At 47.8% G+C, this 23,742-nt stretch overlaps 2 protein-coding genes across 6 annotated transcripts in view; one reads left to right on the forward strand and one right to left on the reverse strand.

Annotated features, from left to right (window-relative positions):
* PTER (phosphotriesterase related) overlaps positions 1-11,859 on the forward strand; it is a 58,709-nt gene extending 46,850 nt beyond the window's left edge. For 2 of the 4 annotated variants that reach the window (XM_037837642.1, XM_037837644.1), the window contains exon 5: positions 10,501-11,859. In XM_037837642.1, coding sequence (XP_037693570.1) covers positions 10,501-10,711 — 211 coding nt within the window. In that variant the 3' untranslated portion in view covers positions 10,712-11,859. Of the gene's footprint in view, positions 1-684; positions 2,263-10,500 lie in introns of those variants that run through there. The other 2 variants (XM_037837643.1, XM_037837645.1) reach the window with 2 other exon arrangements.
* On the reverse strand, positions 11,458-19,605 carry C1QL3 (complement C1q like 3). 2 transcript variants are annotated; one of them, XR_005217177.1, is made up of 3 exons: positions 18,912-19,605; positions 13,581-13,824; positions 11,458-13,376 (listed from the first exon to the last, which is right to left on the reverse strand). XR_005217177.1 is itself a non-coding variant. In XM_037837646.1 (2 exons), exons 1-2 carry the CDS (start codon positions 19,497-19,499, stop codon positions 13,645-13,647), a joined length of 768 nt encoding a protein of 255 aa, XP_037693574.1. In that variant the 5' UTR covers positions 19,500-19,605; the 3' UTR covers positions 11,458-13,644. The 2 variants fall into 2 exon arrangements, 1 of the variants encoding a protein (XP_037693574.1); XM_037837646.1 differs by having other exon boundaries at positions 11,458-13,824.
* Between the last annotated feature and the right edge of the window lie 4,137 nt (positions 19,606-23,742).

Raw genomic sequence — 23,742 nt, forward strand, 5'->3', positions numbered from 1 at the left:
GGTGAGAGGGAGATGCAGACCAGGACGAGAGACCGTGGACTCACACTGGCACCAAGGCACACGATTGGGTGACTGTTCCCTCAGAAATGTTCTACGGGCTGACAGTGGGGCCAGAGAAGCTCTGAGGACAGTGACAGAGGAGGTGAGCGGTGAGCGAGGCCCGGGGCTGGTGCTCCGTCTGGAAGAGGGGGCGGATGGCCAGGGCTTGCCAACAGCTTAACTTTGGTCGTCTTGCGTTGTGCAGATGGGAGCACTGTGGATGTGTGCAAGTACAGGAGCCATGAGTGTGCACGCGTGTTGGCGTCCGTCCGCGTGCAAACTGACTTGCATGCGTGTGTGCGTCATCGCCCTTACCTCAAAGCCAGGCACGAGCTCCCTCGGCCTCGGGTGCCTGTGCCCCTGCCCCCCATTGTACCCCTACTTGCTCTTCTCCACTTGCCCACCACCCTTCGCGGCTCCCCGCCGGCCTGTTGCTCTGCAGCCGGGAGCACCCGCAGGCTGCCCTCGTCCCCAGCACCCAGGCACCGCGGCTGACACCTGTTTCCAATCTTCTGCTCCACTTCCCAAATCTTATAATATCTCTTCCTTTTCACACTTTGTAGTCTCTCTCTAATATTTGTTTGCAAAACACTAACTCATTTGTATTTCTATAATTACCGTAGTTTTTGTCTTCCCTTCTGGCAGCGTCTCCACACAAGGGCCCAGCCCGGAGGCCGTCCCCGCGCCCAGGAGCCAGGTGGTCTCCCGGGGAGTCCGAAGGTGACTGTCCTCAAGTCTCCCCTGAGTTGATTAGTCTCCCGGTTGTTGAGTTAAGGAGCACCTCGGCCCTCTCATTCTTTCCCTGCTTCTTCCCGAGTCAACAGTTCTGTGCTTCAGGATGTGACCCAACGTCTACAGCGACAGCTCGTCTGTGCATTCAGGACATACTGTGTGCCTTTTAGTAACGAGGTGTCATTTGACTCAGACAAGAAGAGACACAGACCTTGGGAAGCGCTCAGGAAATGCAGGGGCTGGCGCGGGCCCTGGGGTCGCCCGCACGGTGCTGTGTTTCCCGGGCCTGAGCCGAGGCCTCGCGACAGCGGGCGGCACCGGGCAGCAGGCAGCGGGCAGCACCGGGCCCGGCACGGCTGATCCCTCAAACGGCCTGATCACAGCTGCGGGGCCGGGCACCCTCGGCGAGGCCAGAGCGCAGGCAGCAGCCCCGGGGCTCGCCGGGCACGCGTGGGTTCCGGGAAGGCGCCTGCAGCGGTGGGCCTCATCTTCACCTGTTCTGTACTTTAAAATGCACAGTCTCAGGGCAGGGCCGCGGCCTTGAATTTTCTGTGTGGAGCCCCACATTTTGCTGACCATAGTAACGACATTCGACTCCTGGACTGGCCGCCAAAAAGTGCCTCCCACATGTCGGCCTGTAGGACACGGCCGACTGTGCGTTTCTCCTGTCGGGACTGAGGGACTGACAGGGCCACACCGAGGCCCGTGGAGAAGCCACCGTCTCCAGGACGCCTCTCCTGCCGCCGGAGAGCTGCGGAAAGACGGCCCCGGGAGCGAGGCAGCAGACGACAGCTTCCCGCCCACAGCCCAGCAGACAGGCTTCAGTCTCCAGCCGAGAGTGGAAAGCTGCTCTTTAGCCAGCTGACTGTGCATTTAAAGGACACGCTCATTATTTTAGCCATCTTGTTGAGAGGAAGGAAGATAATTTTTTATTGGCCAATTAGTCCAATGCTCGGAGACTACGACCAAGTCAGAATTCCAGTAGACTTCAGAGGAGAGGGCAGATGCTCGGACTACAGAGGCTCCCTTGCCTACTGTTTTTTAAAAAATTATCTGTTTTTAATTGTGGTAAAACATACATACATAAAAATCACTTTACCCCTCTAAGTGGACACTTCTTTGACATTAAGTACAGTGACAGTGCTGTGTAACTTCCACCTCTGTCTACTTCCACACTATTTCCATCCTCCCAAAGCAAATCTCACACTCATTTGGCAATGACTCCTCATCCCCTCCCCTCCACCCACTGTCTACCTCCTGTCGCTGCGCACGTGCTTATTCTCGGGGTTTCACGTAAGAGGAATCATGCAGTGTTGACCCTTCTGTGTCTGGCTTATTTCATTTCTCTAAGGGCTACTGATGTTGAGCATGTTTTCAAATGCTTAATGGCCGTTTGAATATCTACTTTGGAGAAATGTCTATTCAAATTCCTAGCCCATTTTTGAGTACATTTTTATTGTGAAATTTAACATGTATACGTAACAGTGGTAACTTTCAAAGAACAATTTAACAAGTAGTTAGCAAATTTCAAAGAATGTGATGAGTTACAATTCCCCAATTTATTTCCTTATTGTGATATATAACATATGTACTAAACAGAAAGGTGATAATTTTCAAAGTACAATTTTAAAAGTAGTTACATAAGTAATTTCAAAGAATGTTATGAGTTACAGTTCCACAGTTTATTTCCTTATTGTGAAATACAAGGTATATACAGGAAGGTAATAACTTTCAAAGTACAATTTAACAAGTAGCTGTAGAGCAAATTTCAAAGAATTTTATGGGTTACAGTTCCACCATTTCAGTTCTTTCCTTCTAGCTATTCTAATATCCTAGCAACTAAAGATATATATGTATATGTATATATATGTATATATTTATATAAAGATTCAGTATTCATAATCCTTTGTTAAATCCTATCTTGTCTGTTGCTACCCCCTCCTCTCATTTAATCAATTTCTCACTCTTCAGGGCTGTCTGGGCAGGGACCACCCTAACTTGTTCATGTTGAAAGGGGGTGTCGACATTATGGGGAAGGGGCTGCAACTGGCTGATGTTCTTAAAGAGCTGTTGCCTCTGGGTTTCAGGACTTGTCTGGCTTAGGAGCACTCTGGTGGATTTACATTTTTGAAAAATAAATTAGTAAGGGAAACTTTTATGGAATCTCAGATAGGGAACTAGGTATTTGGGGACTACTTTTGGTTAGGGCTTAGCACACTGTAGCCATCTGGGACGTCTGGCTGGAGCTTGCATAGGAGTGACCTCCAGGACAGCCTCTCGACCCTACTTGAAATCTCTTAGCCACTGTAACCTTATTTCATTACCTTTCTTTTCCCTGTTTTGGTCAAGAAGGCATTTTCAATCCCTGGATGCCAGGGCCAGGCTCATTCCTGGGAGTCATGTGCCACATCACCAGGGAGATTCACTCCCCCGGGAGTCACGTCCCACTTAGGGGGAGGTTAATGAATTTATTTGTTTGGCCCATTTTTTCCTTTTTGTTGTTGAGTTGTAGGATTTCTTTATATAATCTGAATATTAAACCCTTATCAGATAGATGGTTTCCAAATACTTTCTCCCATTCTATAGGTTGTCTTTTAACTTTTCTGATAAAAAAAATTTAATTTTCTTGAAGTCAACTTTATCTATTTTCTCTTTTGCTGACTGTGCTTTGGGCCTAAATCTAAAATTCCATTGCCCACTACAAGGTCCTAAAGATATTTCCCTATGTTTCCTCGTGAGCGTTTTATGGTATTAGCTCTTATATTTAGACCATTCATCCATTTTGAGTTAATTGTGTGTGGTGAGAGGTGTGGGCCCACATTCGTTCCTTTGCACGTGGATTTCCCGTCTTCCCAGGGCCATTTGTTGAGGAGACGATTCTTTCTCCATTGAGTGGACTTGACCCCTTGTCAGAAATCATTTGGCCATATGTGTGGGTTTATCTCTGCACTCTCAATCCTATTCTGTTGGTCTACATGTCTGTTTTAATCACTGCACCTTGTAGCAAGTTTTTAAATCAGGAAGTGTGAGTCCTCCAACTTTGTTCTTCTTTTTTAAGATTGTTTTGGCTATTTGGGGCCCTTGCAATTCCATGTGAATTTGAGGATCAGCTTCTCCATTTCTGAAAAAAGACTGCTGGAATTGCGATAGGGATTGCATTGAATCAGTGTCTTAGTTTACTAATGCTGCAGAATGCAAAACACCAGAGATGGATAGGCTTTTATAAAACGGGGGTTTATTTCACTACACAGTTACAGTCTTAAGGCCACAAAGCGTCCAAGGTAACACCTCAGCAATCGGGTACCTTCACCGGAGGATGGCCAATGGCGTCCGGAAAACCTCTGCTAGCTAGGAAGGCAGCTGGCATCTGCTCCAAAGCTCCAGCCTCAAAACGGCTTTCTCCCAGGACGTTCCTCTCTAGCAAGCTTGCTCCTCTTCAAAACATCACTCCCAGCTGCACTCTCTTTCCTCCCCCCGAGTCAGCTCATTTATATGGCTCCACCGATCAAGGCCCACCCTGAATGGGCGGGGCCACGCCTCCATGGGAACATCTCATCAGAATCATTGCCCACAGCTGGGTGGGGCACATTCCAAGCAAATCTAACCAGCACCAAAAACGTCTGCCCCACAAGACCACAAAGATAATGGCATTTGGGGAACACAATACACTCAAACTGGCACAATCAGTAAGTAACTCCAGGCAGTACTGACATCTTAACAATGTTAATTCTTCCAGTCCATGAACACAAGATGCCTTTCCATTTATTTAGGTCTTTAATTTCCTTCAGCAATGTTTGTAGTTTTCAGTGTACGAGTCTTTTATGTCCTTGGTTAGATTCCTGGGTATTTTATTCTTTTAGATGCTATTGTAAATGGAATCATTTTCTTGATTTCTTTTTCAGATTGTTCATTACTGATGTATAGAAACCCAGGTGACTTGTGTGTGTTTATCTTGTACCCTACAACATGCCAAATTCATTTATTAGTTCTGGTAGATTTCTTGTGAATATTTTGGGATTTTCTATCTATAGGATCATATCATTCGTGAATAAGCATAATTTTACTTCTTCCTTTCGAGTGTGGGTGCCTTTTATTTCTTTCTCTTGCCTGGCTGCTCCCACTGGAACTTCCGGTACATTGTGGTGTAACGGTGACAGCGGGCATCCTTGTCTCGTTCCCATTACAGAGTAAAGTCCTTCAGTCTTTCACCACTGAGTACAATATTTGCTGCGGGGTTTTCATAAATGCCCTTTATCATGTTGAGGAAATTCCCTTCTATTCCTAGTTTCCTGAGTATTTTTATCATGAAAGGATGTTGGATTTGTCAAATGCCTTTTCTGCATCAACTGAAATGATTGTGTCTCATTCATTCTATTAATGTGGTGTTTTATTTTGCTAAAGCTGATGAAATGCAATGTTCCAGAAGTGGGTTGGGCTTTACAATGGGGTTTATTAACCTACCAGCTGACAGCTCTCAGGCTATAGAAACATCCAAATCAAGGCATCATCGAGATGATGCTTTCTCCCCAAAGACTGGAAAAAAAGCAAGACTGAAGAAAGCATTGTTTTTTTTTTAACAATCACATAAGGTAGCATTTATTTGAGCGATCCTCAGCTCCTCTGGCACTTGGCCAGGCACATGGCGATGTCTGCTGGTCCTTCTCTCTCAGGTTTTGTTGCTTCCAGCTTCTGGCCTCAGTGGCTCCTTCTCAACTTCTCTGGGGCATTTTTGTGTCTTCTTCTTGTCTTTTTTCTCCTTATAAAGGACTCCAGTAAGAGGATTAAGACCCACCCTGAGTGAAGGGTGACTTCTCAACTAAAGTTCCTACTCACAAAAAGATCCTGCTTTCAGTGGGTCACACCCACAGGAATGGATTAGCTGTAAGAACATGCTTTTCTGGGGTACACACAGCTCCAAACCACATGTGGTGTATTAATTACATTGATTTTGTTTCTTTTGTTGAACCAGTCTTGCGTTCCTGAAATAAATCCCACTTGGCCTTGAGGTATAACCCCTTTAATGTATTGTTGGATTGGGCTTGTCAGTAGTTTGTTCAGGGTTTTGCATCTATGTTCATAAGGAATACTGGTCTGTAATTTTCTTTCCTGGGGCTGTCTTTATCTAGTTTGAATGTATTATGTCCCCTAGAAAAGTCCATATTCTTTGATGTAATCTTGTGTGGGCACATGTATCAGTGTGGATTAGATTGTAATTCTTCGAGTGTTTCCATGGAGATGCGCCCCACCCAACTGTGGGTGATGACTCTGATTGGATAATTTCCATGGAGGTGTTGGCCCACCCATTCAGGGTGGGTCTGAATTAAATCACTGGAGCCATATAAATGAGCTGACAAACAGAAGGAACTCAGTGCAGTGGTGAGTGACATTTTGAAGAGGAGCTACAGCCAAAAGGGACACTTCGAAGAATGCACAGAAGCTGAGAGAGTAGCTGCAGATAAAAGACAGTTTGATGGCAGCCATTGAAAGCAGACTTTTGCTCTGGAGAAGCTAAGAGAGGACAAACACCGCAAGAGCAACTAAGAGTGACATTTTTGAGGAACTGCTGCCTAGAGAGGAATGTCCTGGGAGAAAGCCATTCTGAAACCAGAACTGTGGAGCAGACGCCAGCCACATGCCTTCCCAGCTAACAGAGGTTTTCCGGACACCATTGGCCATCCTCCAGTGAAGGTACCCAGTTGCTGATGTTACCTTGGACACTTTATGGCCTTAAGACTGTAACTGTGTAACCCAAAAAACCCCCTTTTATAAAAGCCAGTCCACCTCTGGTGTCTTGCATTCCGGCAGCATTAGCAAAGTAGAACACTTTCCCTTCTATTTTTTGGAAGACTTTTTAAGATTGGTATTACATTGTCTAATCGGATGGAATTCAGCAGTGAAAACATCTGGTCCTGAACTTTTCTTGGCTGAAAGTTTTTAATTTCTTATTCAGTCTCTTTAATTGTTATAGGTCTGTTGAGATTTTCTATTTCTTCTTGTGTCAGATTAGGCAATGTGTATGTTTCTAGGAATTTGTTAGTTTTACTTAGGTTTTCTAATTTTTTGACATATGATTGTTAATAGAACCCGCTTTTTATTTCTATAGTTGGTGGTAGTGTCCCTACTTTCATTCCTGGTTTTAGTTATTTGTGTCTTTTGTCTCTTTTTCTTTGTCATTCTGACTAAAAGCTTGTTGATTTTGTTGATCTTTAAAAAAAAAAACAACTTTGGGTTTTGTTGATTCTCTTCATTGCTTTTTTCTTCTCTATTACATTTGTCTTTGCTCTATTTTTTACTATTTCCTTCCTTCTGACTTTGGGTTTAGTTTGCTCTTCTTGTTCTAGTTTCTTTAGGTGTGAAGTTAGGTTATTGATTTGTGATCTTTCTTCTCCTTTAATGTAGGCATTTAGTGCTATAAATTTTCCTCTGAGCACTGCCTTTGCATTTGTCTCAAGATATTTCCTAATTTCCCTTGTGATTTCTTATTTGACCCATTGGTTGTTTAATAGCATATTAATTTCCACCTATTTGTAAATTTCCCAGTTGCCTTTCTCTTATTGATTTCTGGCTTTATTTCATTGTGATCCTAAAAGATACTTTGTTTAATTTCAGTATTTTAAAATTTGTTAGGATTTGACTTGTGACCCAACTTACACTCTTTCCTGGAAAATGTTCCATGTGCACTTAAGAAGAATGTGCATTTTGCTGTCATTGGGTGGAGTGTACCATATATGTCCATTAGGTATAGTTTGTTAACAGTCATTCAACTCCTCTGTTTCCTTATTGGTCCTCTGTTTAAATGTTCTATGAATTATTGAAAGCAGTATATTGACGTCTCCAACTATTATTGCAGAACTATCTATTTCTCCCATCAATTCTGTCAATTTTTGCTTCATATACTTTGGGGCTCTGTTGTGAGGTGCATATATGTTTATAATCATTATACCTTCTTGCTGTATTGAATTTTTATCAATATATAATATCTTTCATTGACTCTTGTAATCATTTTTGACTTAAAGCCTATTTTGCCTGACAATTATATAGCCATTCCAGCTCTGTTTGGATCACTGTTTGTGTTGAGTATCTGTTTCCACCCCTGTGCTTTCAATCTCTTTATGTCTTTGTACAAGTGTCTTGTGGAGCGCGTATAGATGGATCATGCTTTTTTTCATTCAATCTGAGAATCTGTGCCTTTTTATGAGGGAGTTTAACCCATTGACATTTAAGGTAATAACGGAGAAGGAGGGACTTATTCCTGCCATTCAGCTGTTTGTGTTCTGTGTGTCTTGTATGTTATTTGTTTCTCAATTACTCCATAACTATCTCTTTCCTTTTTATTCAGTTGCTTTTTTTGTAGTAGTGTACCGTTTTGATTCCCTTCTTCTTTTCTTTCCTCTATATTTTTAGGGTTTTTTTAGTGGTTACTTTGTAATCACAGTTAACATCATAAATGAATAACAACCTAGTTCAACTAGAGCCAACCTAGTTTCAGTAACGTACAAACTCTCTACTCCTCTATATCTCTATCCCTCACCCTTTATATTGTTATTGTCTCAGATTACATCTTTATACAGTGAATGCCCATTAACATAGATTTAAAATGTTATTCTACACATTTGTCTATAAAGTTCCTGGGGCAGTGGAGGTGGAAGAAGTTGCAGACTGAAAACACAATAAAACAGGATTTTATACTTACCTGTGAATTACCTTTAACAGTGTTCTTACTGGAGTTACTGTCTAGTGTCCTTTTAGTTCAGCCTGAAGGACTCCCTTCAACATATCTTGTAGGGCATGTCTTCTGGAAATGAACCTGTTCAGCGTTTGTCTATCTGTGATTATCTTGATTTTTCCTTCATTTTTGGAAGATAATTTTGCCAAATATAGTATTCTCAGTTGACAGCTTTTTACTCTGAGGACTTTACACGTGTCATCCCACAATCTTCTGACCTCCTCGGTTTCTGATGAGAAATCCACTGTTAATCTTACTGGGGATCCATTGTATGTGACAAGTCACTTCTCTCTAGAAGCTTTCAAAATCTACTCTGTCTTTGGATTTTGACAATTTCACTATAATGTGTCTTGTTAGAGCTCTCTTAGAGTCTATCCTGCTAGGAGTTTGGTGAGCTTCCTGGATGTGTATATTCAGGTCTTTAACAAGATTTGGAAAGTTGTGGGCCATTATTTCTTCAAAAACCTTTTCTGTCCCTTTCTCTCTTTTGTCCTTCTGGGACTCCAGTGACACATATGTTGGTATGCTTGACAGTGTCCAACATGTCCCTCAAGCTCTGTTCATTTTTCTTCATTTTTTTTATGCTCCTCACAATGGATACTTTCATTTGTCTTGTCTTCAAGTTTGCAGATCCTTTCTTCTGCCTCTTCAAGTCTTCTGTCGAATCCATGTAATATGTTGAACAATTATTGTACTTTGCAGTTCCAAAATTTGTTTCATTCCTTTTGTAATTTATGTCTTTCTTTTATTCAGAAATTTTCCTAAAATCTTTTAGTTCTTTTATATGGATTCCTTTAACTCATTGAATATATTTAAGACAGTAGATTTAAAGTCTTTCACTAATATTTCATGTTTATATGTTTTGTAATTTTTTGTTGGGAACAGGGCAATCTAAGTATTATGTTGTTGTAACTCTGGAAATCTAAGTCTCCCACTCCTCTGGGATTGCTATGCTTGTTGTTGTTGCTGAGATCTGGAGCCGTCAATTTATGACCCTTCTAAACTACTTTACTCCTTAATGGGGAATGAAAAGAGAAAAAAGAAAAAAAATAGGTCCTGCCTCTTTAAGAATTTCTGCTCCTTTTTCCTGAGTAGGTGGGAGCAGTGGCCACCCTCAGAACTGGACCCCCAGCCTCCTGAAGGAGCTGATCAAAAGTCATCAGCGTTCAGACCCCGATTTTGGAAAACTAGGTCCTTTACAGCCCACCCTGCTCCAGCAAGCTGCCCCAGGAGCTCGGGCTGCTGTCCCCACGGCCACCTGCCAGACCGGGGAGTGGGGGTGGTAGCCGCTACAGGGGGGATGAAATTCACCAGTATTTGCTACAATTTACTATTCCCTGCATCCAGCTCTCCCTTGGATGTTGCCCAGCGTTGCCCCTAAACTCCAAACAGCTGACTGGATATTCCTGCCAGTTCTATAGTTGCCGGATGGAGAGATTCGCTCCTGGAGCTTCCCGTGCCACCTCTTCCCACATCCCTCAGCCTTTTATAGATGACCATCAAGCTTCTCATGCAGCCTCCGTTTTCAAACCAACTGGGTTCCTTTCTGAATGTTTACTTAGACTAACATTTGCCTGTTTTCATCACAGTCACTGATGAAGGGGAGAGGGAAAATAAGATCTGAAAAATGGGTCCAATAAAAGAGGCCTTTAGAGAGCTCTGAATTCAAACCCAGGGCTGGGTTATTTAGTGAAACGCCCAAGGGGCCATTCCTTCAAAGCCTCAGCCTGTTAGGGGCTCTCTCCCGTGCAGCACCACCCCACTGGCATCATGCATTCCTCAGGCCGGCGGGTCCTGTGTGTGAGGAGCAGGGACGGTCCCTGCTGGCTGCAGCCGTGTCTCTACTGTCGCCACGCAGTGTCTAAGGCTCTCCTGGTACACTCGCCACAGTGGGAGCAGCAGCTCTAGGGCCAGCACAGTGGGTTAGGAATAAGGAGCTTACAGCACCCTGAGCATGTAGCGTGTGAGGCTAACACCAAATAACGAGCTCACATTTCCACCAGGGTGCGGCTCCTGGTGGACGAGGGCTACGGCGACCGTGTCCTGCTGTCCCACGACATCCATACGAAGCATCGGCTGAGGAAGTACGGGGGCCACGGCTACTCGCACATACTCACCAACATCGTCCCCAAGATGCTGCTCAGAGGGATCGCTGAGCGCACGCTCGATAAGATTCTCATCGAGAACCCGCAGCGGTGGCTGACCTTCAAGTAGGACGATCGCTTATGGACTTACTCCTCTAGTGTAGAACATGCAGAGGACGTTCAGTGACCTCAAACCTACTGTGAGATATTAATTGCAACTCCTTAGCCCTAATGCCCGATAATTTCCTTTTGATGAGAACTGGAGGAGTTCTGCCTTCTCTGAGACCCGCTATTACACCACACCTTTAGGGATTTACTAAGTTTAATTGAGCCCTGTTGTTTTTACCTTTCCAAAATAAATAGATAGGTACCTATTTCCAAACAGCAATTTGAAGTCTGCATCCCCTAAATGGAAGATTTCTGTTGGGTTTTTATTTGTCCCCGCCTCTGATCTATGGGCTGCAGTACTTGAGAAAATTTAAAGTGTTTCTGGTTAAATTACCCCCTTCTGGAGCAATCAAATGTTTCTTGTGATATTGATGATCCCACTAATTCTCCTGCTGTTCTTTAACTAATGCTTAATGAATAATATGGCATGTTACGATAGCTTCTGCAGCAAGGGAAGTTAAATTTGGAAACCTTTTTTTCAAAGGATACTATAATATAATTAGCAATCCACAGTGGTGAAATTATGTGGGGAGGTTAATTACATGCTGTCCATCTACCTATATTTACTTATAATAAATCAGTTTCTGATGCCTTTGGGTTGTGGTACACATTTTTGTTGTGAATTTTTTGTGCTTTGCAAAAAGTGCATGAACACAGAGCAGTACCAAATTACAAAAATTCAATCATAAGAGTCAAAATATATTACATAATATATAGTTTAATGAATCATTACATTTATAATAACAAAGGCCACAATTTAATTAATTGATAAGATATAATGCAAAAAAGAAATGTTTGCCTTATATATAGTCCCTTTATTTCCTTTACCTTTTATTTCTGTTTTCACTTGGACCTAACAGAAAATAATGCTTATTTATCTGGAGAAAAGATCATATCTATTGGAGATGACGGTATGGTTCCGGATATATACTCTTTAAAAGGTGCCCAGGCCTGGTTTTTTGCATAAATAAAGACCTTTTAATTAACTCTTAGTTAAAACTCTTAGCTGCTGGGCATTGCTGTGAGTCAATTAATCTTCTGCTTGAATCCTCATGTTGCTATTTGGTACAAAAAAATTTCCCCAAAGCTTTGCTGCCAATTCCTATTTGATAAGTATATATTGTTAAATAGAAATAAAATGCATTGTAAAACATTAGAAAGGCAAATAGAATAAGTCATTATTCTTGATGAGCGGGCTAAGTGTTTCCAATCACAAAAATTATGACGCAGGCGTTTAAACAGAGCAAACAGCACCTTCAGGTGGGGTCACTGTGCATAGCTCTTTTGGAGAGCTGAGGTTTGCTAAACAAAATATTTTTGCTGATCAAAGATCAAGCGCTCTGTAATGTGTAGAACAGAAAGTACCAAAGAGGAGCCAGCCAGGAAAACAAGCTAATTGTTTTCAATGTAAAAATGCAAATGTCCTCCGCCAGTCCCACGAGCAGATTTTGAAATCTGTTTCTGAAATCTACTTGTCAGAGAGCCTTCAGCGGCAGCAGAAAGAGAACTAGAGTTTTCATTGTGGTAGTGGAGGTTGTCTGATAGTTAGGATATGTCAACACGCATTTTAAGTCTTTTCCTCAGATTAAAGAGACAGCTTTGGGCAGTGTGTTTTAGCCAGAGAGAAAGGATTTGCGCTACTTTCAAATCTACTTTCCTGTCACCTTCAATCCACTTCAGAAGAAAAAGAAAAAACTGATAACTCCAATGCATATAATTCATAAACATCATGGAGGAAAGCCACTTTGTTTCTGCAGTCTGGTATTAACAGCCTGTCACAGACGGCGGTTACAGTATTGATTGGCATACGATAATAAGGAAACCAAAGGCATAACTCACAGAAATGTGAAGTAACCAAATGAAATTTAATTTTCTGGATAACTAAAGAGAAGTCATTTTAATTATTTTGCTCCTCCATGTATTTTTGTCATCCAAAATAAGTCTATATATATATATATATTTCTTTTTAAATTAAATTTTGAGGCTACAGAGCCACTTTGCCTTATGGACTAAAGTCATATATTATATTTCATCTACCATAAATATATGTAGCAGGTATTTGTATAAAATATATACACTTTGTTGTCATGTTGGCTATGTGTGAAACTGTTAATTTTGAAACAACCTCCAGCTGCAGACTGGCCGTAACTGTTTGAGGCCTTTCCTAGTGCCCCTGGGTGGTGCTGTAGCAGCTCGAATTAAACCTCTGTGCATTGGATGATGAATAATCTTTTGTCCCAAAGAAGGCAAAAAAGCCTCACTCTGCCTTAATACCAAAGAAGACATTTTTCTGACTTTCCAAGTAAATCTAAGTGTTCTCTATTGACAAAATGGACACACGGGATTTTCTGAATACCAGACATAATTACACATTTTCACACTTAGAAGGTACTGCTATGATACAATCTCAATCTCAATGTTTAGAGACCATCACCAGAAAAGAAAGAAAGAGAGAAAAGAAAATTCATAAGGAGAAGAAGATGTGAAAATGCTCATAGGCTTGGGAATTCCAGGTTAAGGCTTGGAGTTGACTCATTCCCAGGTCTCGCGAACGTCAGGAGAGAACAAGGCCAACAGTCTCTTTGGGGACAAGCAGCTCCTCCCCCGCCATGAACGGGTCCGCGCAGCTGGACGGGCAGGTAAAGTCACAAGAACCGAAGCAGACACGGGGAAAGCAGCGCGATCACAGCACACCAAAGCGTCGCGTACGGGGAGGCGAGTTCGGGGTCTCGGGCTTGCCTGTGAAGTGGGCGCCGCGTCGGACTCGTTCGCACGGACGCTGAGGACAAGGAGCACTTGCTTTGGGGGCGGCGGGTCGGGCACCTGCTCACCTCGCTCTGGTGCGCCACACGTCGGCCCGGGGCGCGCAGCGGGCCGTGCGCCCGGGTCCCGCGGTCAGTCTGCGTAGACGATGAAGCCGGAGAAGGTGCTGTACTTGTTGTTGTTGCCGCCGTGGGCCTTGCCGCCGTCCAGCTTGATGTAGACCTCGTCCCCCGGCTCCAGGTGCAGCACCACGCTGTTGCTGGCGTAGTCGTAGTTCTGGTCGGCGTCCTGCGCGATGGCGCTCGCGCGCACCTGCAGGGGACACACGCGTGAGCCCCGAGGCCCCGAGCTCCTCCCTGCCGGGCGGCGAGCAGGACCTTGGGGCCTCGGAGCCCAGGGGCACCCGGCGCTCCCCGCCGTCAAGGACGCGTGCCAGCCCGTCCTCCTGTGATGCCCCGGGTCCCTGCGCCCAGTCTCTTCCTGGGGTGGAAAATCACAGTAATTTATTTGCATTTCTTCTGAAGCCAAATAGCTCTGTTCTCACCTGCAGCTTAGGAGCACAGACGCTCAAGGGCCCCGGGTTCCTAGAAAACCTTCTAGAGATCCACAGCAGGAAGGGCCTGCAGCCAGCATCCTCTGCTCTGGGAAGGCAAACAAAGCCCTTCGATTTGAGGCTTTCAAACTCACATTCCAGTAAAGCCCTTTCTACCAGACTACCTCCGACGAGCTCATCAAAACGTCTTCGGGCTGATCACCCAAGTTTTCTTTTTATCACCTAACTTGGGGTGCACACTCCAATCAACCATTTAATTTCAACATATCTAAAAGTAACACAAGGAACTACATGTCTAATTAGAGGGCTCTGAAGCTTTTAGGATTTGTGACTTGTCATTGAAGGCACTTCATGTTTAGGCGATTGTGAGTGCCTGGTTTGCTTGGGAGCTGTGGCTCGTGAGCTCATTAGTGAGTTGACAGACATTTGCAAACAGTCAAATTGCCTATCAAGTGATATGGACAGTCTGTCACATCTTCAACTCAAATTAGGCTTCATATTCATTTAGATATACTTTGATTCTGCCTTGGGAAAATCTTTCAATATGCGGCTTATATTTGATTTATTTCAGTAAAATGTCTTCCACTTGGTGGCTTGTTTCTATTCCATTACAATGATATCTCCCTGAATAACACAGCCAGTGATTTAGTGGTTTTGCGACCCTGCGTGTGTAATAATACATGGCTTGGGGCACAATATGCTGGATTTTATCGTTTGGCAAAATGAGGGAATTGAGACATAAGTCAAGAATTTCCATGCATTTCTTTCAAAAATTTAAATGATAGGTTTTTAAATTGAATTTTCATGTGGAATGTTCTCACGTTAATGCTGAAATGTTAAAAAAGGAGAAGGCTCTTTGACATTGCTGAACTTGTAAAGTAATTTGAGTCGTGTTTTAAAAATTTCTTTCTGGATATCAAATAGCAAGAGGAGAGGAGGGCTTAAAGGATCTGGAATTGCTGAGCGCTGAGCTCCCCGGCTGGCTCTCCGCGTGGGGAAGGTGACACGCCGTGGCGGGCTCGGGAGCTCGGGCTCAGTTAGGGAGGTGATCTGTTTTGACCATTAAGTAATGACACAATTGAACGTCATAGTATTTCCTAGGAATTAATCATCAGTTTGTAGGAGTTGAATGCTTTGAATCACTATTTTAATCGAGTCATTATTTGCAAGGAAAACGTCTACAAGGAAAGTATTGCTATCACAATCAGATTTTTTTTAAATGGGTGAGAAACATTAAGATACAAATCAATAACTAGCCATACTACTTATATATTTATTAGTTATCAACTCAGTATATACTTATCAGCTATATTAATAACTGGATTCATGTTTTATTCATGGTTTTCAGGGTATATATTCTATAAGAAGTATGCTTTAACATGTTTTCTGCATAAAACTCACAAAAATCACTTCATTTGGAGGCAGCAATCTTAAAATCTATCATGCAGTTTTTATTCTGGGGGTCATCACCACAAAACCCTGTGAACATTGTCATTTGTGTTCGGTAGCTACAACCACAGAAACCAGGAAATGTGGGGGGTGGGTGACCCCACGGACTGGGAGCCGCCCATTCAGTTTCATCTCCTTTGCTGGGTAAAGAGCGTGGGACTGCTTCTAAATGAAATTCTGTATGATTTTCACCCATCCTGTGCCATCAGACTGTTTCCTGTACTCGAACGTCCTCCACGTGAGTCTGGAAGGCACCCCCTGACCACAGCCCAAGGGCCTGCAGAGTCTAGCCCCCAGCATCCTCCATCTGACTATGGGGCAGCTCGTGTGTTTGCCCCGGAGGCTGTTTTCTGGCTCCTGGGGATGCACAGATTCCAGCATTCTCTCTGGGAATAGGATGTACCCTTTCCTCGGCCCCATATCCCCATTCTCCTGAAATGGACTCTAATATCTTTTCATATTGTAAGTTAACTATTTAGATCCTGCTTTATCTTTAGTCCATGTTTCACCACCCTCGAAAGATAATTAACTCAACCTTTCCTTAAAGCTTTCTAGCATCAGCCAACAAACTATTCACTCTTCTCAATGTATTTCATGTTCACTGCTCCATAGCTAATAAATTCTTAGAGCAAAAATTGGCCTTTAATGATTTTATATAGTACTAATCCTGAGCCAGTTTTATTTTTTATTATAAATACTTACGATAGTGGTATTATAGTGATTGAATTCAAATAGCAATATTTTTATTCAGGTTTTCTGCTAAAAGTGTACAAACATATTAACAAATATTTCCTGTCTCTGGAAAGCCATTTGAGTCTGACTTTTAGCTGTAATATGCACTATGATGGGCTCTCAGCAAATGGTAAGCTTTGATTTAGGTCGATGGTTTTATGGGGAATGAGAAGTGTGGGCTTCTCAGTGGGATGTTTGTGAGCATATAATAGGTTGTAGAGCTTTAGCTTTATCTTATTAGTGAGGATTTATCATTAGAGGCAATATTTATGGTAACATTTGCTCATTTAATTAATTGCTACTGATGTTCCCATAATTTCATTTTCATTGTACTTCTGTGGAATCATAAACAAAAGGTTAAGTGGCGCATCCGGTTAATTTACTGCCTTTTGATGGCTCCATCTGTGACCCTGCATTCAACACAAAGCATAAATAAAATAGCTCCCATACGGTCATGGCCACAGGCTCCCCTCCATCCTGAAGCAAACTGCCTCTTTAGTTTAATTTTTGTGTTTCTCAAAATCCACTTAATCCATAGAGCGTTACCCTGACATGGGTCTCTGCATTTCTGTTTCCTGAGAGCCAATTAGGTGAGCTCAGAGCCTGCCATTCGAAGAGGGGACCAGGCAAGGCGTAACTGCAAGCCAAGGGTGAAGTATGTATTTAGTCATAATAAATAAGATGTGATAACACTTCTCATTCATAACTGACTATAGACCAGACTTTGCATAATAGGTTTTTTTTTTAGATAAAATTCCTTAACAGTAATATTGCAATAAATTTTTCCAAAATAGTCCAGACTGAACTAAAAATACATGTTGCCTAGTCCTACATAATTATCTTTCTCAATTACCTGTTGCACCCCCTTTGTGGAAAAAGCAGCTTAAAGCATTGTATATGGTAGGGTCAGCTGTTTTGCCTTATATTTTTCCTGACGCTCAGAGAACATTATGCTAGGATGATACAAAGGAGGATTCTACACCCCAAACAATGAAGTCATTTTAAAAACAAAACGCACATAGATCACCTACTGCCAACAGTTTCCTTGGAGCCGATGTGACATTCCCAGGCTCAGTGCTCTGGACGTCGACATTGAGACCAATTAAAACCGACTGTTCTCTGGTTCTGCAGGTGCAGTTTGCAGATATGAAGGTGTGGACGTCTGCATGCATTTGCTGATGTTTCATTTCAGTTAATGTCTCTACAGACCGTCTCCTGGGCCTGACAGTGTTTTCCATCCCCAGCCCTTGCTCAGAGGACAGCAATTTGTAAATCAGGGGCGCAGGCTGCCTGCCGCTCGGAAGCCTGTGCAGGGACACTAAGCACTCCCGGGTGCGCCAGCCCTGGCCTTTTAGCCATTTACCTGGGACTCTCCCGGGCTCTGGGAAAACCTTTATTTATCCTAATATTCTTTTCTGCACAGTAACTGTGGTAAACAGCCCTGCCAGCGCCCACGTTCCCTGCCTTTGTTCTGGGCGAGAGGCCTCTGCTATTTACTTCTGGATTCCTGCACAAGTGGGGGGTGGGCGGGACTTTTGTCCTTTCCTTCTCACGCATTCATACATTTAGGACACTTGCCTTTCACTTTTGAAAGAATCTAACACTGAATTAGGTCTTTGGAATAAATCCTGCTTTCGTGGTGCTTAGCAAAAACCTGGGAAACAGCTAAAAACATTGAATATCGAAGGGGTCACTGGCCTGAGCCCCACAGCCCCCGTGAAGTCAAAGCTGGCGCGGAGTGGAGGCCTCCGGCGGCGACGGCGGGTTAGGTGCCCGGCGAGAGCGCAGCGCCGGCCCGGGACCTCGGTCCCGGCAGCCAGGCCACCCCGCGGGCTGTAGAGCCAGCGGGCGGGGGTCCGAGCACACTGGCCGGTGGCGGCACACATTGTCTGCCCCTGTAAGCGATCAGCTGGCTTCGGTTCTGCAGTGACAGCGAATTTTTCAAGTAATGGTGACTGGCCCGGGTAGAGGCACGCCCGGCTCAGGGAGCGAGTCTCGGCGGCCGGAGCGCAGCGGGACCACCTCACGGTCAAGGCCGAAGCTGCCGCCCAGCGACGGTGAAGGCTGCGGGCGTAGCGACCCTCCCGCGGCGCGGGAACTTACAGGCTAGGGCCCCGGAGCGCGGGCGGCCGAGCGCGCCCGCCAGCCCCGTGCGCCCTCGCCCCGCACCCCGCGGAGTTGGGGCGCGCTTCCGGGTGCGTGTTTTGGGGTGCAGACCCACGAGTCTCAACTCTCCTCTTGGTTACCAGCACTCCCTGTCTCTCCGCCTTCCTTCACCTTGGGCTGAAAACTCAGCCGAGTGTGCGCCTCCGCCCTGGCAGCGTGCGCGTCGGCGCCGGCGCGGGGACCCTGCCACTCGGGCCCGGGTCCGCTGCGCCTGGACGCGGCTGACGTGCACGCGCCCCCTCGGGCCCCGCTGTCCCCCTCGGCCGCGTCTTTAAGGCTCGGCCTCCTGGAGAGCCCTGCGAGGCCGGGGGTCGACCCCGCTCCGCAACCCAGACACGAGCCGCCGCGGCGCCGAGCTCCGGGCTCCAGCCGCGAGGGCCGCGCTCAGGCGCGCGCACCAAGAGCAGGTCCTCGGCTCGGGCGCCGCCTCTCCAGGTGGCCCGGTGTCCCCGCGCCGCCGCCGCGCCCCCCGGGTCCCCGCCCGCTCGCCGGCGCCCACCTGGTTGTTTTTGCAGAGGTCCGCCCACATGCTGGTGCCGTCCCCGCCGCGCATCAGGACGTGGTAGGTGAAGAAGTAGATGCCTGGGATGGAGCAGGTGAACTTGCCCGTGGTGGGGTCGTAGTGGTTGCCCAGGTTGGTGACCACGTCGTCGAACTTGAGCACCTCGTAGCCCTCGTGCTGCCGCTTGAGGCCGGCGTAGAAGGCGATCTTGGGCACCGTGCTGTAGGTGGCGGCGCTGACGGCTCCGGCCGCGCTCAGGCCCGGCGCCCCCGGCGGGCCCGGCAGGCCCTGACGGCCCGGCTCGCCCCTCTCACCCGGGGGCCCCGCGGGGCCGGGCGGCCCCGGCTCTCCAGGGGGCCCGCGCGGGCCCGCCTTCCCGGGCCGGCCCGCCTCGCCCTTGGGGCCCTGGATGAAGGTGGGCAGCGACTGCATGAGGCTGCGGTCCGGCGTGGCGGCCGTGCTGGGCGCCTTGGTGCCGCCGTAGGGGTCGCAGACCATGCGGCAGGTGCCGAGCATCTCGTAGTGCGCCGACGTGCCGGCCGAGCTCACCAGCACCGGGATGAGGACCACCAGCAGCAGCACCATGACGACCCCCAGCGCCCCCGCGGCGATGAGGCGCCGCCTGCTGCCCACCAGCCGGCTCAGCGCGGGCCGCTCCTCCTGCCTGCCCTTGGACAGAATTTTGAAGGCTGGGCGGGGACCTCCTCAGAGCGAAAAGCAGCCCCTGGAGGCTGCGCGGGGGGAGCCGGCCGAGGGGCGCGGGCCCTGCCCGCGGGGGGGGGCGGCGGGGGTGGGGCGCGGGGCGTCCGCTGGGCCGCGGCCTCCACCTGTGGCCGCCGCGCTCACACCCGGCCGCCGGCCGCCGCCCGCGCCACTTCGCCCCAACTTTCCTCCCAAGTTGCCCGCCGCCGCCGCCGCGATCGTCCGCCCGGAGCGCTCGGAGCAGTCGCCTTGGCCAGCCCCGGACCCGGGGAGCAGCGCGCGGCGCGGAGCCGGCGGCAGCGCGCGGGGCCAGGCGCGGGCAGGAGAGCGGCTGAGCGCAGGAGTCCGCCGGGCACCGCCTGCCAGGAGCAGAGGAGGCTGACAAACGCGCGCCGAGCAATTTATAGGCACCCGGGCGCAGAGGAAGGGAGCCGCTTTGGCATCTCGCTGCAGCGTCTGCTCTGCCCATCCCACTCAGAGAGAGTTTGGCATTACTCTGACAATGTGGGGAGGTTTTTTTCGATTTTTTTTTTCGCTGCTTTTTTCCTCTCCCTGCACATGGATGAACAGTGAGATCCTGGCTGAGCCCAGGCGCTGGCAGCCCTCTCGCCGGACACCTAGGGGAGGGAGACACAGGTGCGCCCCACCTTCCGGAGCCAGGCTCCCACCACGGCCCCCCACAACCCCCTCCTGAGCCCCAGGGGAGGGTGGAGCTGGCGGCAGGAGGCGGCTGGCTTGACAGTATTTCTCTCTCGGGGCTCACCCACACCAGGGACCAGGTGCTTTTCAAAATGCCACTTTACCATAAGGAGGGCCCTTTAGGACGCAAGGTTTTTTCACCTGATGGTTTTCCTCGCGGTTCTTTCAAAGTGAAACGAGATATCACCCTGAGAACTGTGAGTTGTGTTGAAAAGCCAGAGAACATTTCTCACCGATGTTAAATGGACACATCTCCCACAAAGGGGGGGAGGGGCTCCCTGTACAAACCTGCCTGGTGACCTGCATGTGTGCACACATGTTTGTGAGTGTGTGCATGCCACTCCCGGGCTCACAATTTGGCAGCCTTTCAGGAGACGCTGCCTTGGACCTGAAGTTGCATTTACTTGAGAGCATGTGGAAGTCTGAGAAATTCACGCATCAAGATGCCAGCGCCAGGCTCGCGATAAAGCGGGCAGTGTTTTCAAAAGGGCTGGGCAAGGTCTCTCGCTCGGATGTGGGGCGCTCTTAGCCTCCACAGCAGATCTCGGGCATGCGTGTTGGGGAAGGGCAAACAGGAACAAATAGGAGAAAGCCGAGCCCCGATTGGCAGTGGGAGGGCAGGGGAAGGGGCAGCCGCCTGGATTTGTAATGTTATTGGCAAGTCCCCTGAGCAGGTACCAGGCAAGCCATCCCACCCACAAACGCATGCGATGCTCAAGAACAGCTTCAAACAAATAAGTCGAATTGATTCCTAAATCATACTGCTGCATTCAGGAGCAATGGATGTCAATCAGACGTGGGTGACATTTGCTTGTCAATGTGGGATGATGACTTATCACAGGAGGGCGAGAATCTGAATGAGGAGCGGGCGAGACTCCGGCCAGCAAGGCCAGGGCTGGCTGCCCCCCTCCCGCCTCCTTCCCGGCTCCTTCCCAGCTCCTGCGCTGCCCCGCCGCACCCCACCTCTTCAATTCTTTCTTCCCCTTTTCTCTATTTTGAAAGAAAATAAGGTCGAATGAGCAGACGGAAGGAAACAAAGATTCATTGATTATTTTAAGAGAAATGTCAGCGGCTCCTCCAGCCCTTCCTGGGTGAATCGCAGGAGCCGACCCAGTGCAGCCCGGGCCCCCTCGCCGCCCCGTGCTGACAAGGCCCCTGTGCCCACACCCGGGCATGTCCCTTCCCTCTTCCTGCACCTCAGACCTTCCCGTGAGGGTGCTGGCTGGTTAAATGTGGGTGGGCCTGTGTCTTGTGCATAATTATATATATATATTTTAGTGATATTTTTATTTGTGTAAGTCACCTATTTTCATAATTCTAATCAGAAAACACAGTAAATTCTCTCCTGCCACAATACCTATTTTCCTTACACACCTTCTGGGTTGCCTTTCATTTGGGGATAAAATGGAGGATAATTATTAATGATAATTATTAGTTATTAATGAAATAAACCTCCTCTCAGATGCACCAAATTATCAAAATTCATAAAGATCTCTTGATTGCTAAGGAGAGTTTGTGTGGGGAATAAGAGGCCAGTTTCCAAAAGTCTAGTTGTATAAATAAATCCTCATCAAAACCTCAAGATGCAGGAGTGTTCCCATCAAAGAGTGCCCGACCCGTGGGGCCCCTACACACACCCTGACGCCCTCGAGGCCTCCCCGCCTCTCCTCTGCTCTGAGGATGAGGGGGCACTGGGGCCTTCCGGGGGCCTTGCTGGTCTACCCTCCACCAGCCCCCAAGGGTGAGGGGCTGCCCAGCCTGGGACTGGCCGCGACCCCGAGACGTAACCCGGCCGCCCGCTCAGCTGCTGCAGCACAGTGTCACCCTGCAGGTGAGCGCCGAGGCCGCAGCTCTGCTGGGATCCGGGAAGGGTCTGGCCTTGCACAGTCGTCGCTCCCGTAAGGGCCCCACGACTGACCCGCTGTCGGCACCGACACGGGCAGGCTCGGCCATGTGGCTCTCTAGTGACGTTTAAACCGCTGGCTTCCCTCCTCTCCCCCAGAAGTCGCCTTTCCGTCCCCCACAATTTTCAGGGGCGGTGGGTGTCCACTGCACGTGGGGCTCACGCTCGCTGCTTGGTGCTGCTCGGATCCCTCAGGAGGTTCTCGGGGAAGTTACTCACACATCGGCTCCCTCCTGGCAGTCTGAATAAGCCATCTGATACGGCATATTACTCGTCGTCTCTATACGTGTGTAATAATAGAAAATGTGTCAATTAGAAAAATATTTGGTTTTCTCCAGCCCTTATCTGAGAGCCAAGTTCTCGCCCATATTAAATTTTAATCTTGGGCTTGGGGCTCCTGCCAATCATTTATCCAGAGAACACCAGGCCCCTCCTTCCCATCCCTCGTGCCCGGGCTGGGGACCCTTCGGATGAAGACGCTGCTCCCTCAGGATCCTGGAGACCCCCCACTCACCCTGTCACTTTCGGCGCGGCTCCTGCAGGCGGGCGGCCTCCATTAATCTTCATTGAGTGCCCACTGTAGCGTGGCCTCACCTGGAGCTCTTACCAGGCAAACAAATATTTAGTCTTGAGAATGATTTCCAAATCCGGCAGCACCTCAACAGAAAGAGCATTTCTTAGAGCAGGAAAGAAAATGAATTAACACACTCAAGGGCTAGCTAGAGAAATGACATGAAAAACGTAAAAACTGGGGCTGGACCAGCGATGCACTCCAGTTACTGGGTCTCCAAACTGCGTTTCAGAACATGGGCTGCTTTGACTGAAGAATTCTAGACTTCCAGCCGGGCAGGGTCTGCGTGGCGCTCCATCTGGGAGCAGGAGAGGCTTGTGGCTTTGGAACCAGATGGGCCTCGATTTGACCGCAGATTCCTCATTTACAGCTGTGGACGCTGCTTCACCTGCCCGGGGCTCGGCCTCCTTTACTGAGGTTGGGGGGTGCCTCCACGCCCCGACTCTCGGGCTGTCCTGGAGACTGAGCGGACGGTACGGTAGGATGGCACCAGGTGAGGGCCACCTCTTCCGGGTGAAGCCTGCGGGGCCCACATGGCTGTGCCTGTGGATGGGACGGTGGAGCCCAGGCGTGGGGCGGCCAAGACAAAAGCCGGGAGTCGGCCCGACAGGTGTGAGAGCAGCGTCCCCGGAGAGGCCCTGTGTGCACACGCCAGGACGCAGCACAGCCAGACTCACAAGGGGCACCACAGACCCCCAAAGCAAGGAAACCAAGCCTCATGACGAGGTCACTGGACCCACCCGTGTGACAGTGTCTTCAGATTCAGCATCGGTGCTTTCTGTCTTCGGGAAATGCCCCGAGCCAACAAGCTGCCAGTGCACGGAAAAATGATTAAGGCATTTACTTCGGAACCACTGTGGTGACACAAGTCTCAAAAAAACAAACATACAATTGCACCTTCCAGAGACCTGGGGCTGCTTGGTTCAGTTGGGCTGAGGAGGGGTCTCTCCGAA

The sequence above is a fragment of the Choloepus didactylus genome, chromosome 5, assembly GCF_015220235.1.
Source record: "Choloepus didactylus isolate mChoDid1 chromosome 5, mChoDid1.pri, whole genome shotgun sequence".
Taxonomy (NCBI): domain Eukaryota; kingdom Metazoa; phylum Chordata; class Mammalia; order Pilosa; family Megalonychidae; genus Choloepus; species Choloepus didactylus.

What these genes read in the sequence shown, in the direction of transcription:
- C1QL3 (XM_037837646.1), bottom strand. Translation starts at nt 19,499, where the DNA reads ATGGTGCTGCTGCTGGTGGTCCTCATCCCGGTGCTGGTGAGCTCGGCC. An exon ending in ACCTCTGCAAAAACAACCAG is followed by an intron (nt 13,825 to 18,911) that starts GTGGGCGCCGGC and finishes TGTCCCCTGCAG; the next exon opens with GTGCGCGCGAGCGCCATCGC.